At 52.8% G+C, this 13,385-nt stretch overlaps 1 protein-coding gene across 5 annotated transcripts in view; it reads left to right on the top strand.

Moving 5' to 3' along the window:
• The first annotated feature begins 1,360 nt into the window (after positions 1-1,360).
• Positions 1,361-13,385, top strand: part of NF2 (NF2, moesin-ezrin-radixin like (MERLIN) tumor suppressor) — a 46,915-nt gene continuing 34,890 nt past the window's right edge. For all 5 annotated transcript variants that reach the window (XM_030285526.4, XM_030285522.4, XM_030285523.4 and 2 more), the window contains exons 1-2: positions 1,361-1,547; positions 12,616-12,741. In XM_030285526.4, coding sequence (XP_030141386.3) covers positions 1,434-1,547; positions 12,616-12,741 — 240 coding nt within the window. In that variant the 5' untranslated portion in view covers positions 1,361-1,433. The remainder of the gene's footprint in view (positions 1,548-12,615; positions 12,742-13,385) is intronic.

Genomic DNA, 13,385 nt, shown 5'->3' with positions numbered 1-13,385 from the left:
CCGGACACCCCACGGACACGCCGGGCATCCCCGGATCCCGGACCCCCCGCGGACCCCTGACACCCCACGGGCTCCAGACATGCCAGGGTCCCCTGACATCCTCCCTGCCTCCCGTGTCCCTGCCTCCCGTGTCCCGGTGTCCCCGTGTCCCCGTGTCCGGTGTCCCTGTGTCCCGGTGTCTCCGTGTCCCGGTGTCCCCGTCTCCCAGTGTCCCGGTGTCCCGGTGTCCCGGTGTCCCCGTGTCCCGGTGTCCCGGTGTCCTGGTGTCCCAGTGTCCCGGTGTCCCCGTGTCCCCGTCTCCCGGTGTCCCCGTCTCCCGGTGTCCCCGTGTCCCGGTGTCCCGGTGTCCCGGTGTCCCCATGTCGCGGTGTCCCCGTATCCCGGTGTCCCGGTGTCCCGGTGTCCCCGTGTCCCGGTGTCCCGGGGTCTCCGTGTCCCGGTATCCTCGTGTCCCGGTGTCCCGGTGTCCCAGTGTCCCGGTGTCCCGGTGTCCCGGTGTCCCCGTGTCCCGGTGCCCGGTATCCCGGTGTCCCGGTGTCCCGGTGTCCCCGTGTCCCGGTGTCCCGGTGTCCCCGTGTCCCGGTGTCTCCGTGTCCCGGTGCCCCGTGTCCCGGTGTCCCGGTGTCCCGGTGTCCCGGTGTCCCCGTGTCCCGGTGTCCCCGTGTCCCGGTGTCCCGGTGTCCCGGTGTCTCCGTGTCCCCGTGTCCCGGTGTCCCGGTGTCCCCGTGTCCCGGTGTCCCGGTGTCCCGGTGTCCCGGTGTCCCCGTGTCCCCGTGCCCCGGTGTCCCGGTGTCCCGGTGTCCCCGTGTCCCGGTGTCCCGGTGTCTCCGTGTCCCCGTGTCCCCGTGTCCCCGTGTCCCCATGTCCCGGTGTCCCGGTGTCCCGGTATCCCGGTGTCCCCTTGTCCCGGTGTCCCGGTGTTCCCGTGCCCCTGTGTCCCGGTATCCCGGTGTCCCGGTGTCCCGGTGTCCCGGTGTCCCGGTGTCCCCGTGTCCCGGTGTCCCGGTGTCCCGGTGTCCCCGTGTCCCCGTGTCCCGGTGTCCCGGTGTCCCCGTGTCCCCGTGTCCCGGTGTCCCGGTGTCCCCGTGTCCCGGTGTCCCGGTGTCCCGGTGTCCCCGTGTCCCCCGCGCCGGGTCCTGGTGCTCGTCCCCGCCAGCAGAGCGCTCCGCCCGCCACCAGGGGGCGACACCACCCCGCCCCATCGCTTCCGCACACCACCTTAATGGCTCCGCCTCACCCCGCCCCTTCTCTTGAGCGACGTTCTCTTTACCCAATCACAGCCGCTTCTCCTCCCGCCTATTCATCACACCCATTTCTATTGGCTGAGACGGGCGGCGGGGCGGGCACGCCGCGCGGCGCGGCCAATGGCAGGGCGGAGGGGGCGGGGCCAGGCCGCCATGGCGCCGCCGCCGCGCTGACCGTGCCGCGCCGCCATGGCCGGGGCCATCGCGTCCCGCATGAGCTTCAGCTCCCTCAAGCGCAAGCAGCCCAAGACCTTCACCGTGCGCATCGCCACCATGGACGCCGAGATGGAGTTCAGCTGCGAGGTGACGCTCGCGCGGGCGCGGGGGTCCCGCTGAGGGGACGGGCCCCTCACCCCCCCCAGCCCTGAGGGGCCCCTCAGGTCCCTCCCGCCCCCCCCGCCCGGGGCCGGCAGCGGCACTGCCTTGTTCTGGTTATAAATCGGCGTTATCCTGCTGTGATTGTGGTTATAATTGCACAGAAATCTGGCTATAATTCGGCTTTTCTTTTGTTGTAATTCACCTTTGCTTTGGTTATGAATCGGTGTCATTTGGCTTTACTTTGGTCATAAATTGGCTTTGTTTTGGTTGTGATTCAGTGTTATTGCGTGTAAAATTCAGTTGTATTCTGATCCTCGTTTGGCTTAGTTGTTGTTGTCATTAATCCTTATTATGTGTGTAATTCAGCATTGTTTTGCTCATAATTTTTTTTTTTTTCCTGTGTATAATTTGGCTTTAGCCTGGGTGTAATTTGGCATTATTCTGGTTATTATCCATCCTATACTTTGGTTATAATTCATCTTTATTTTGGCAATTATTCATCTTCACTCCAGGTGCAGTTTAGCTTTATTTAGGTTATTATTTGCCTTCATTCCGATTACAATTCGATCTCATCCTGGGTGCAATTTGGCATTATTCTGGTTATAATTAATCCTATACTTTGGCTATAATTCAGCTTCATTCTGGGTATAATTCAGTTTTATCCTGGTTATAATTCAGCTTTATTCTCATTACAATCCAGCTTCCCTTGGGCTCTAATCCAGTGCTGTCCTGCCATCCCAGCCCAAGTCACCACTACCCTGTGGCTGTCACAGAGCTTGAGGAATCTCAGTGTCAAGGCTTAAATCCACAGGAATCCAACACCCAAGGACCGAATTTTGGCATTTTCCTGAGCTCTTAGCTCACCATGAGGCTGAGGGATGCTCCAGGGGGTTGGGTCTGGCTTTTCTGTGATAATTTCCCTTTTTGGGGCCCTTGGAACTTGTAAGGCGTTCTCTCAGGGCGTTGCTGCCAAACCTTGGGATCTGCTCTGCTTTTTCAGTTGATCCAGAGGGGTTGGATTGAAACCAAGCACAAACATTGAAACCCCGCTCCAACCTCTGCATTTAATAGTTTATATTTCATTATCCTGCCCCAAACCCTGAGGGAATCCCAGTGCCCATCAGCCAAGGGGAGTTTGTCATCCCCGATTTCCTTGCTCTGGAAATCTGCTCTCAGCCCTGAAGAACTTCCTGCTTTTCCTAAGGATTAAGGATTTGCTCTGGGCAGCCGTGTGAGCTTCCCACTTCCAGCAGAGTGTGACTGTCCTGGCTGTGTTTGTGCTGGTTTCCCGAGGCTGCAGCAAAAACTGATGGTGGAAAGTAAATAATTGTGAATTTCAGCGCTGTGGCCGGGTGTCACTTCCCGCTGGGATCAGGGGAGGTTTGTGCAGCACTCCCGTGGGATTTGGCTGTGGAACTGCTGCATCTCCAGCTGACTTTTCTGGGAGGTGCCTGCCAAAAGAACTTGTTGCTGCAGAGGGACTCCTGCAGCTGGAAGGAGCTCAGGCCCTGCTGAGGGCTCCTTGTGGTGGAGCTGGTGCAGGGGGGATGCAGAGGGAATTCAGAGCTCATCCTTCAGCAGGGAATATTGGAGCAGGAGGGGGGATGGATGGATGGATGGATGGATGGATGCAGGTGGGTGATGGAGCTGTTTAACACCTTGCAGGTGAGGAGTGAGTTTTTTTATGGAATTGTGGAATGGTTTGGGTGGGAAGGGATGTTAAAGCTCATCCTGTTCCACCCCCTGCCCTGGGTAGGGACACATTCCACTGTCCCAGGCTACTCCAAGCCCTGTCCAGCCTGGCCTTGGACACTGCCAGGGATCCAGGGGCAGCCACAGCTGCTCTGGGCACCTGTGCCAGGGCTGCCCACCCTCACAGGGAACAATTCCTAATTCCCAATATCCCATCCATCCCTGCCCTCTGGCAGTGGGAGCCATTCCCTGTGTCCTGTCCCTCCATCCCTTGTCCCCAGTCCCTCTCCAGCTCTCCTGGAGCCCCTTCAGGCCCTGCAAGGGGCTCTGAGCTCTCCCTGGAGCTTCTCCTCTCCAGGTGAGCACCCCCAGCTCTCCCAGCCTGGCTCCAGCCCTTGGAGCAGCTCTGTGGCTTTCTGAGGTGTGGCTTTTATCCAAGCTCCAGCTGAGCGGTGCAGAGTTTGTGCCCTCCTGGGAGTCAGTGGGGTAGCAGAGTTGATTTTTGGGACAGACTGCTCCTCCCTGAAGGAGTCTGTCTCCTATCCCAGGGTTTGCCAGGAGAAGAGTGAGCAGCACTGTTTACCCAGCTGTCTGTGTGCTTTGAGGTGCCTTTGGCCAGGAAGGAGAGGGAAATCTGCCTCATAAACACTTGAGAGTGTGAGTGGAAGGAGCTGCAGTGGGAATCCTGCGGTTCGGGGGCTCTTTAGATGTGTTTTTGTAGACTGTGAGTGGCACCTTGTACTGACAGGGACAGAGAGCTGCTGATCTGTTGGATGTCTGGAGTCAGTCTTCCATGATCCTTTGGGATTCCTCCCAGCTCAGGATATTCCATGATTCCATGATCCAGCTGGAGCTGCTGGAGACTCACTTTCTTTCTCAGTGTTAATTTTTCAGTCTGCTCCCTAGAAATCCCCAGCTGTGCATTTTAAGGGATTAAACCTGCTTTGCATGTTTATTCTGCAGTTGATGTCTCTAAATTGAGCCTAAATCTGAAATAATTCCTAGAAATGAAATCTTAATCTTTCTAACACAGTGATGGAGATTAATAATCACGGTTGGGGTTTCACTTTAAAGACTTCAGATTTGTTTGGGGAAATCTTGAAGCGTCTTCCTTTTGCTACTTCCATCTTGGAGGTTTGAGCTGTACCTAATTAATTGATAACATCTGGAGGAAGGGTAGACGTTTGCACAGCTCTTGAATCCTTGTGCTAAAGCAACCCCAGCTGCCTCACCTTCCTGAGAACCTTGGACAGCCATGTGGAAGCCTCCTCCCTGGGAGGGTGGGCAGGCCCTGGGTGCCCAGAGCAGCAGTGACTGCCCCTGGATCCCTGGCAGTGCCCAAGGCCAGGCTGGGACAGGGCTTGGAGCAGCCTGGGACAGTGGAAAACATCCCTGTCCAAGGCAGGGAGGTGGAACAAGATGGGCTTTCAGTCCCTTCCAACCCAAACCATTCCATGAATTATTCAATAATGAAAACCCCGTGGAATTTTTGAGTCCAAAGCTATCCCACGTCTCTGGTGGGATGGCAGAGGTGTGGTGTGGCTGATGTCAGGTTGGTCTCCCCTCCTTGCCACGTGCAGTTTTTTCCCTCTCAGAACCAAGTTCCCTGGCTGATGGGAGAACCCCTCCATCTTTCTTGTGGTCTCCTGGGTGTCTTTGCCAATTTCTTCCTCTTGTGTTGCTCTGCCCCGTTAGTGTCTCTCCATTACAGAGCCACAGCCCGTTTTCCAAAGGGTCTGTTTGTCCCTTTCTGCTGTGTTGTGCTCTTGGGCTTGAATCCTGCAGGGATGGTCACTCCATCAAGGTGCAGCTCGCTGCCCAGCTGCTTCCCAACCTTTATCTTTTGCTGTCTTAGAAATGAATTGGAGAAGCTTTACAGCCAGCCTGGAGGAACAGCTTAAGTGTTCAAGCAGCGGGAAGAGGCAGGTTTGTCCTGATCTATTTGCTGGTCTAAACATGCATCCAGTTATTGCTTCAGTGCTTAAGCTGTTGCTCTCTGTCCAGAGGATAATCCTGGTTGGAAGGGATCTTTATTTTAGCCCAGTGCCCCACTCGGTGCAGGGCCAGCTGGATGAGGTTGGATGTAAAGCCCTTGTAAGTAGAAGAGTCCTGATTTTGGCCATATGTGGCTGAGTGCTGTCCCTTTGTCACCAGACACAGGGACTTGTGTAGCTGAGCTGCAAAGCTCATCTTCTGGAACAGGAACAACCGAGGATTTCGTGGTGGAAATCTGGGTGGAAATGAGTTTTTGAGGAAGAGCTGGTGCAGTAAATCCGAGCTGAGTTTTGAGCTGTGTCCAGTCACTGCACCAAAATAAAAAGGCAGGAGGAGGAAATCAGGGAGCGGAATGCCCTTGGCTTCCTTCTGCATTGCAGGATACTTGCAAGGGGGTTTATAAAGAGCCATACATTCCCAGTTTCAGGCAGCAGGGTGCTGGTAGGCACAGTGACCTCTTGATGCTGCAAAGCTTCTGTGAGTGGACACAAACTTAACAGGAAAAGCCCATTCTGTGTGCAGGAACAGCTGTTTAAAAAAGCTGAGAGAAATAATCCCTCTGAGCTACAACACGATCCCAAATAAATTGTTGGGATACCAGCTGTCAAGTCAGTGTTTTGTACTTCCATGTGCCTGTGTGTCCTGATCTTGTGCCGGCACTCAGGAGCACGTGCTGCTCTCTTTGAGACACAGCAGGTAAGGGCTGTTTCCTCACTCATGTCTTGGAGGGGTTTATGCTCCAAAACCTCAGAATTTCTGCTTCACACCAGTGGCATTTGGGAGTTGATGTTTTGGAGGTGTCTTGCTTGGTGCAGTTCATTCCCTTAAGTTGTGCTCTTGACTTGTGGACGTGGATCCTCTTTGGCTTTGGTGCCTCACCCTGCGCCTGCAAAGTTCTCTGGATCCCCTGCTCCCATCACAGCCTCTTCCAAGCCAGTTGGAAACCCCTGTTACTTCTCTCCAAAGACTGTTCAAGATTGCTGTCAATTCCCCGACTGTTAATTAAACCAGAGATGTGTTGATGCAGAGGGGAAGGAGGGGAGGGCATTTGGGACAGTAAATCTTTCTCTTTTGGTGTGTAGACTCCAGTTTTGATGCACTTTAATACCTCTTTTTTTTTTTTCTTTGTAGAGGAAGTGTCTTTCAAGTAGGTGGTTTTTGAAATTAAAGGTACTTGAACAGGGAAGCAGCCCTGGGAATAATCTTCTTGAAGCTGGGAGACAACACTGGGAGGGAATGACAGAGCCCTGGAGATGGGAGGAGAGGCATTTAACCTGGCTTCACCCCGAGGTGAGCCACTGGCTGCCGCTCCCAGCCCGGCTGAGCTGTGTGTGTTCAGAGCTCATCAGAGCACTGAAACGCCCCCGGGGCCATCAGCAATCAGCGCCTGCATGGAGGGGTCCTGGGGCTGTCCCTTCCTGGGCAGGGAGCAGTGTTCTGCTGCAGATGTGTGAGTGCAGCACAGAGACAGCTCTGGGCATCCTCAGCAGAGCTCCCTGCAGGATCCAAACCCTCATTTTGTCCTCTTGGAGCTTCTTGCTGTGCACTGACTGCTTCTTGACCCCATAACTCTTCATCTGTGTCAGCCCAACTTACAGGACATGAAATCATGGAATGGTTTGGGTTGGAAGGGACCTTAAAGCTCATCCTGTTCCATCTTCTGCCATGGGCAGGGGCACCTTCCATTATCCCAGGATGCTCCAAGCCCCATCCAGCCCGGCCTTGGACACTGCCAGGGATCCAGAGGCAGTCACAGCTTCAATCTATGCTTACAGGGAACAATTCCTGCCCAATATCCCATCCATCCCTGCCCTCTGGCAGTGGGAGCCATTCCCTGTGTCCTGTCCCTCCATCCCTTGTCCCCAGTCCCTCTCCAGCTCTCCTGGAGCCCCTTCAGGCCCTGCAAGGGGCTCTGAGGTGTCCCTGGAGCTTCTCCTCTCCAGGTGAGCACCCCCAGCTCTCCCAGCCTGGCTCCAGAGCAGAGGGGCTCCAGCCCTTGCAGCATCTCCGTGGCCTCCTCTGGGCTCTCTGCAGCAGCTCCAGTGCTGGACCCCTGGATCTGGAGGCAGCTCTGCAGGTGGGGTCTCACCTGAGCAGGCCACAGGGCGCATTGTCACCAGCTGTTGTCCCCTGGCTCCGTCTGGTCACAGCCGCCTGTTCCCGGCGTTCCCGCTCCGTCTCTGTCTCGGGCAGACACCTCGGAACGTGCTTGGCTGCGCCAGCTGCATCCTCACGCCTGGGCGCGTTTTTGGCCTCCTCGGTGGTTAACAGAAATAGGTTTTAATTAAAAGCTCATTATCGAGTTGTCGTGTAGCATTAGTAAATAAAAATAACTTTTACAGCCCAGCCCTGTGACTCAGTAAGTGGCAATTGAAAATATTTGACATCACTTTATTTAAAACAAAATTGACGAATATTACATTTTTGATTCCCTGTTTGCTCCAAATGGGCTTTAAATCTAAATAAATGGTTGTCTGTGGCACCGTGGTTATAATGCAGGTCCAGAAGGAGAAATAAGTGTGGTCTGCAGTCTCAAAATCATCTCCATTTCAGTTGTAAACTGTTGCGGCTGGGTGGCTTGGGCATCTCCTGTGGGATGGGGGTTTGGAATAGCTACAGCCTACATCCATTTCCTCATTCCCAGGTGGTTAGTGGAGGATGCTCTGCTCAGGCCCAGCTCTCTCCCTTCTGCCCTCTCCATCCCTGTTTCAGTGGTGTCATGTTCTCTCGTTAAAATCTGATTCTAAACAGGAATAACTTCACTCTGAGCACTTTTTCCTGGGCTTGGTCCCCTTTTCCCAGCAGTCCTTTGGCTGTTGTGTCACAGCAGGAGCTCTTGCCTCTCTTTGCATCCCCAGCATAGAGCTAACACCTAATAAAATTATCTGCAAAGCAAAAAGCCATTTTCTGTGTTATTTACGGGTAAGTTGGTGCAGTAAAATAATCCGTAAATGTGAGTAATTTCTGCAAGGTCGGGCCTTAACCTTGTCCCGTGGGTGGGGTGTACAGGGACCACTGCTCTGGGTTTCCCTGGGAAGCAGCTGAGCCTTGGTGTCCTCTGCTCACTTTTTTGTGCCCTTATTGCCCATCCTGATCACAGGAAGAGCTGAAGCTCCAGGGGTTTGTGTTTGTGATGAGGAGAAGGTGAGATCTTCATCTGTACCCCCTGAGCAGAGCCGTGTTCTGTCCCCTGGAGTTTGGGCACCTCCCTGTTGTCCCAGGAGAGCCTCTTGTGTGATGAACCTGAATATTAAATTAAACCCAGCCCTCTTGCCTCCCCTTTACCACATTTGACATTGTTGGAAGAAAAGCATCAGCCTGGTGATGTTTTCTGTGTAGACTCCTCACTCAACCCTGTCCGTGCAGGACAAGTGCACCCCCTTGGCCCTTGCTGCCCGTTTTTTATAATTGTGGAATATCCTGAGCAGGAAGGGACCCACAGGATCATCCACTCCCACTCCTGTCCCTGCCCAGACCCCCCAACAATCCCACCCTGGGCATCCCTGGGAGGGTTTTCCAAACCCTCCTGGAGCTCTGGCAGCCTCGGGGCCATGCCCATTCCCTGGGCAGTGCCAGCACCCTCTGGAGAAGAACCTTTTCCTGATCTCCACCTAAATTTCCCGACACAGCTCCATTCCCTGGCTTGCCCTCCCTCCTTGTCACCCCTGATGAGAGGACCAGACAACCCTTCTGCTCGTTTTTGGAGCTGCTTTATCAAGTGGGGAGCTGAGGAGCAGTTGTGAAACTTGACAGAGAGGTTATGCTCCGAAATAAATCGCAGTTGCCTGCGAGTTGGAAATGACTCCCAGTGCAGGTTAATAAATAATGCAAACCCTGTTAATAGATGCCAAATGCGCCGTCTCCGCCAGAGAAAAAGATGATGCCAATAATCTGGGCTGGAAATACTCAGTTCTAGCCACTGGCTGGAGAGTTTTCAGTGTTTAGTGCTGTTCATTTCGAATGCTTTGCTGATAGATTGTAACCGCTCTGTACTTAGTAAAGAACACAAACAGCTCGGTGGAGTAACAGCCTGTTTATAACGCGCCTCATTGCCGTGTCCCTTCGCCACTCCTGCATCCCTGCACCACCCGTGCTGTGATCCTGCTAATGGGGAAGGAGCTGCAAATGTCAGAGGTGCTGCCTGCCGCACAGGGAGGATGCTGGAGTGACACATCCTGCTCTGTCCTGAGGGTCACATTGAGGTTATCGTGATGTAGCTTTTTGCTGGGAGATGGAGCTTTGTTACAGCATCATGCCAGCCACCCCAGTGTGGCAAGCACATTTCTCTCCCTCTCAGGATTTTTCATAGAGGTGCACAGAGAGAAATGAAAGAGAAAACAATTTCTATTTCTGCTTCTTGTTTTCCCATGTGGAATGTGTTTGGAGAATTGTTTACCTGGAGTGATTGCTTGATTGGATTCTGGTGAGGATTGTTTGAGCCTGATGGCCAATCCAACCCACCTGTGGCTGGACTGGAGAGAGAGGGTCAGGACTTGTATTGGAGTTAGAGTCAGAGAAAGTAGTATGTAGTTTTAGTATCCTCCTTTTATATAGCATATTAATGTATTTTAGCATAATTATAATAAATAATTCAGCCTTCTGAATTGAATCAGACATCGTCATTTCTTCCCATTGGGTTCGCCTGCATTTACAATACCCCAGCATACGGCTGAGAAGTTTTTTTTTCTGCTCTGAGCTCCTTAGTTTTGTTTTCAGGAGCTCAGAATGGCTGTAAAACCATCTTCATGCTTCAGGTGTCACTTGAGTGCCTAGCAGGGAATGGCGTGACGGACACAGTATGGATGGGAATGGCCAGCCTCTCCTGGCTGTCCCCCAGGCTCTCTGGACAGCAGCTCTGTCTGTCCCCTCATACCTTGGAGGGGCTTTTTATCTAGTAGTTTACAACCACAGAATGTGGCAGTTAATGATACAAAGCCTGTAAATTATGGGTGAGGAGGGGCTGAGGTCCTGGATCTCTGTAAAGCAGTTGGAGTTCAGCTGTCAAAAGATGCCACTTGAATGCAGATCGTTATTTTAAGTACCGAGGTGTGGAGGGAAATCATGTCTGTTGGAATAAAGGTGGCTGCTGAGCACTGATATATTTAATGAAGGTAATTCAGCACAGCTGGGGGGGATATGTGCTTTGTTATGGCTGGAGTCTTCAGCATTGTGCAAGAATGTTGAATGTCTATTCCTGCCACCACAGAAACGTGTGGTGACAAAGTGCTGGTGTAAAATGCAGCAGCAGCAGAAGCCTCGCTTAAAATACAGTCCCTTAAAGAGCGGCTTGTAAAAAAAGGAGAGAGAGTTTTTAACGCAGGCACATAGTGATAGAGGAATGGGTAATGGTTTTAAACTAAAAGGGAGAGATTTAGGTTAGGTGTCAGGAAGAAATCCAGCTGTGAGACCCTGGCACGGGTTGCCCAGAGAAGGTGTGGCTGCCCCTGGATCCCTGGAAGTGTCCGAGACAAGGCTGGACAGGGCTTGGAGCAGCCTGGGATAGTGGAAGGTGCCCCTGCCCATGGCAGGAGGTGGCACTGGGTGGTCTTTAAGGTCCCTTCCCACCCAAACTATTCCAAATTCCCACCACCAAGTTAAAACTGCACAAAGCTCCTGCTTTAGTCCGCAGTGCTGCTCTTCAAAACAGGCTGGTGGTTTGTGTTTTGAGAAGAAACCTTTGGGTCCTGTCGGCTCTTGGGCACAGTTTGGGTGTATGTGGTGGTTCAGTGAGGAGTCGTAGCCAGTGGAAATTCCAGGTTTAACGCACTGATCCCATCGGATATGGAGCCGTGTCCTGGTGCTGCTGTCAGCAGCAAGGCAGGAGCCTGTCCTGGGAAGGTTTGGTGCAGGCACTGCTGTGCTGAGACTGAAATACGGTCTTAGAGAAGGAAAAACAGCCCATAATGCTTTATACAAAGCAGTTTCGTGAATAAATAGCCTTTTGCTGGCAGCCTGCTTTTATGTACCAAATAGCTCTTTTAATGGGCCTCACTCTGTTTTGTCTGAGCCCTCGAATTAACCTCCCACTTAAAATCATAGTCAGGGAAAGATCTTCTGCAGTCTGAGCCATCCTGTGTCGAGCTGGAGCCCATCCCGGGGGCTGGAGGATAGTGAAATGTGTGAAATTAGGGGGGTTATAATTACAGCACTGCCAAACTTGCTGCTCCTGGCGTTTTGACCCCGAGGTGTTGACAGCGTCGATCCGAATCACGGCGAGCAGTCCGGGGGTGGTGTTTTTGGGAGGGTGGCGGCGGCTTTGTCCTATTCCGGGACTGGCAGTGTCTGTGCTCTCCGGGAAGGGGGAGAGCAGTGAGGGAGACATCACTGAACGGCAGAGCTCGGCTGAGCTGGGCCTGGCTGTGCCCACAAGGCGGCAGTGGGTGACAGCGGGAGCAGCCCGGTGTTAATATTGATGTGTCCAGGTGGCACCAGGATTGAGTTGTAGTGACAAGAGAGTGCGCCGGATCTGTTTGCCCAAGGGCTTTGGAGTAATGACCGTATGTCTCGGTCCAGCAATTGTTTTCAGCATGCAGATGGAAGACCAAAGTGGCTTTGGCATATTAGATTCATGTGGTTTATGTCCCTCTTCACCTCTCTACCTCCCAACACCTCCCGGTTTTACCAGCAAACTTCAGTAGCATCGTGGATGCAGCTGCAGGGTTGCTACAAGGGCATGGTCCTTGAGCAACCAATTTTCTCTGCTCCTTGGCTGCTTCTGTCACCAACATTTTCAGCAGAAAATGCAGTTTAACTCTATAAAAATGTGCTCCCAGAGAACCGCTGACTTCAGTGGTAATTATGGGGATTTTGGAGCTCTTTTTTCCATTTTATCCTTGCAGGGTCGGTGGCTCTGGATGCACTCACTCCGTGCAGGGATTGTGTCACTGCTGATCTTGTGGCTTCTCTGTCTGAACCCCCGGTGCTCATGGTGGTGCTTGTGCAGGGCTTCCTGGGCCTGTAGGGAGACACATTAAAGCCACCATGGGGCAGTTCAAAGGGATTTTTATTCCCTGCTGGCAACAGGCAGGAACCTAAACATTTCAGGAGCCTAAACCTGAGCTCAACAAGAGCCTAAATGAACCCTTAGTTTCCCAGGGCAAGAAATGGGGGCTGTACGGTGTCATTTTTTGGAAAAGGGGAAAATCACATTTCAGTTTCCTACTGAGGGAGGAGCTGGTGTTCTGCAGATGAGATCAGATGGAAGGAGATAATGTGTGCCTCGTTAGGGTGTTTTCATGTCTGTACCAGATGCATTTGCAGGGGGTTTCAAGTTGACCTTGAGAGGTGAAAACAGTGCATTTGGTTGAACAGAGAGAAGTTCTGAAATCCATCTTTATAACTCTGCTTCCTGTTTGCTCTCTGGCAGGTGAAGTGGAAAGGGAAGGACCTGTTTGATCTGGTGTGCAGGACACTGGGTCTGCGGGAAACCTGGTTCTTTGGGCTGCAGTACACGATCAAGGACACGGTGGCTTGGCTCAAAATGGACAAGAAGGTTAGAACCAAAGTTCACAAAATCCCAGAATGGTTTGGGTTGGAAGGGACCCTGAAGCTCATTTTGTTCCAAGCACTTGCCAGGGACAGGGATATTTCCCTTGAGAGGTTGTGTGGGATGACAAAGGAAAATGTCCTTTTGTCTTTGAATGCCCAGGATTGTGTGGTGGGTGAACTAGGACAGATGCACTTAAATCCCACCTCTGTGGTATCTGGGGGTGTCAGACTGGGAAAAGCTGGCAGAGATGCCCCATCCCAGCATCTGTGCACACTGGATGTCCTGGAGACATTTTGGGACACAGCCGTGCTGGGGTGCTGCACTTCAGGGTGACTGCAAAGCATTTGTGCCCCTGAACACTAAACCATCAGCAGAAAATTGGAGTTGCCTCTTGTTTTGTTGTTGAGAAAAACCAAGAGCTTGGGAGGAGGAAAGCCAGAGTGAAAAGGAGATGGGCTAAGTGACTAAATGCTTCCCAAATATCTGAGGGGAGAGTTTTGGAGGTTTCAGTTGTGGCTTGTTCACATCCACAGGACACCAAGGGAGGTCATGGACGCTGAGGGAGGCCTTGGTGTCTCACCTCTCAGGCTGAGGTTTTAATCCAACATTTAACTCATTTAACTGGGCAGTACCAGAGCAAGGTGGTA

The sequence above is a fragment of the Taeniopygia guttata genome, chromosome 15 (genome assembly GCF_048771995.1).
Source record: "Taeniopygia guttata chromosome 15, bTaeGut7.mat, whole genome shotgun sequence".
NCBI lineage: Eukaryota > Metazoa > Chordata > Aves > Passeriformes > Estrildidae > Taeniopygia > Taeniopygia guttata.
This window is presented reverse-complemented; position numbering and strand designations above follow the sequence as displayed.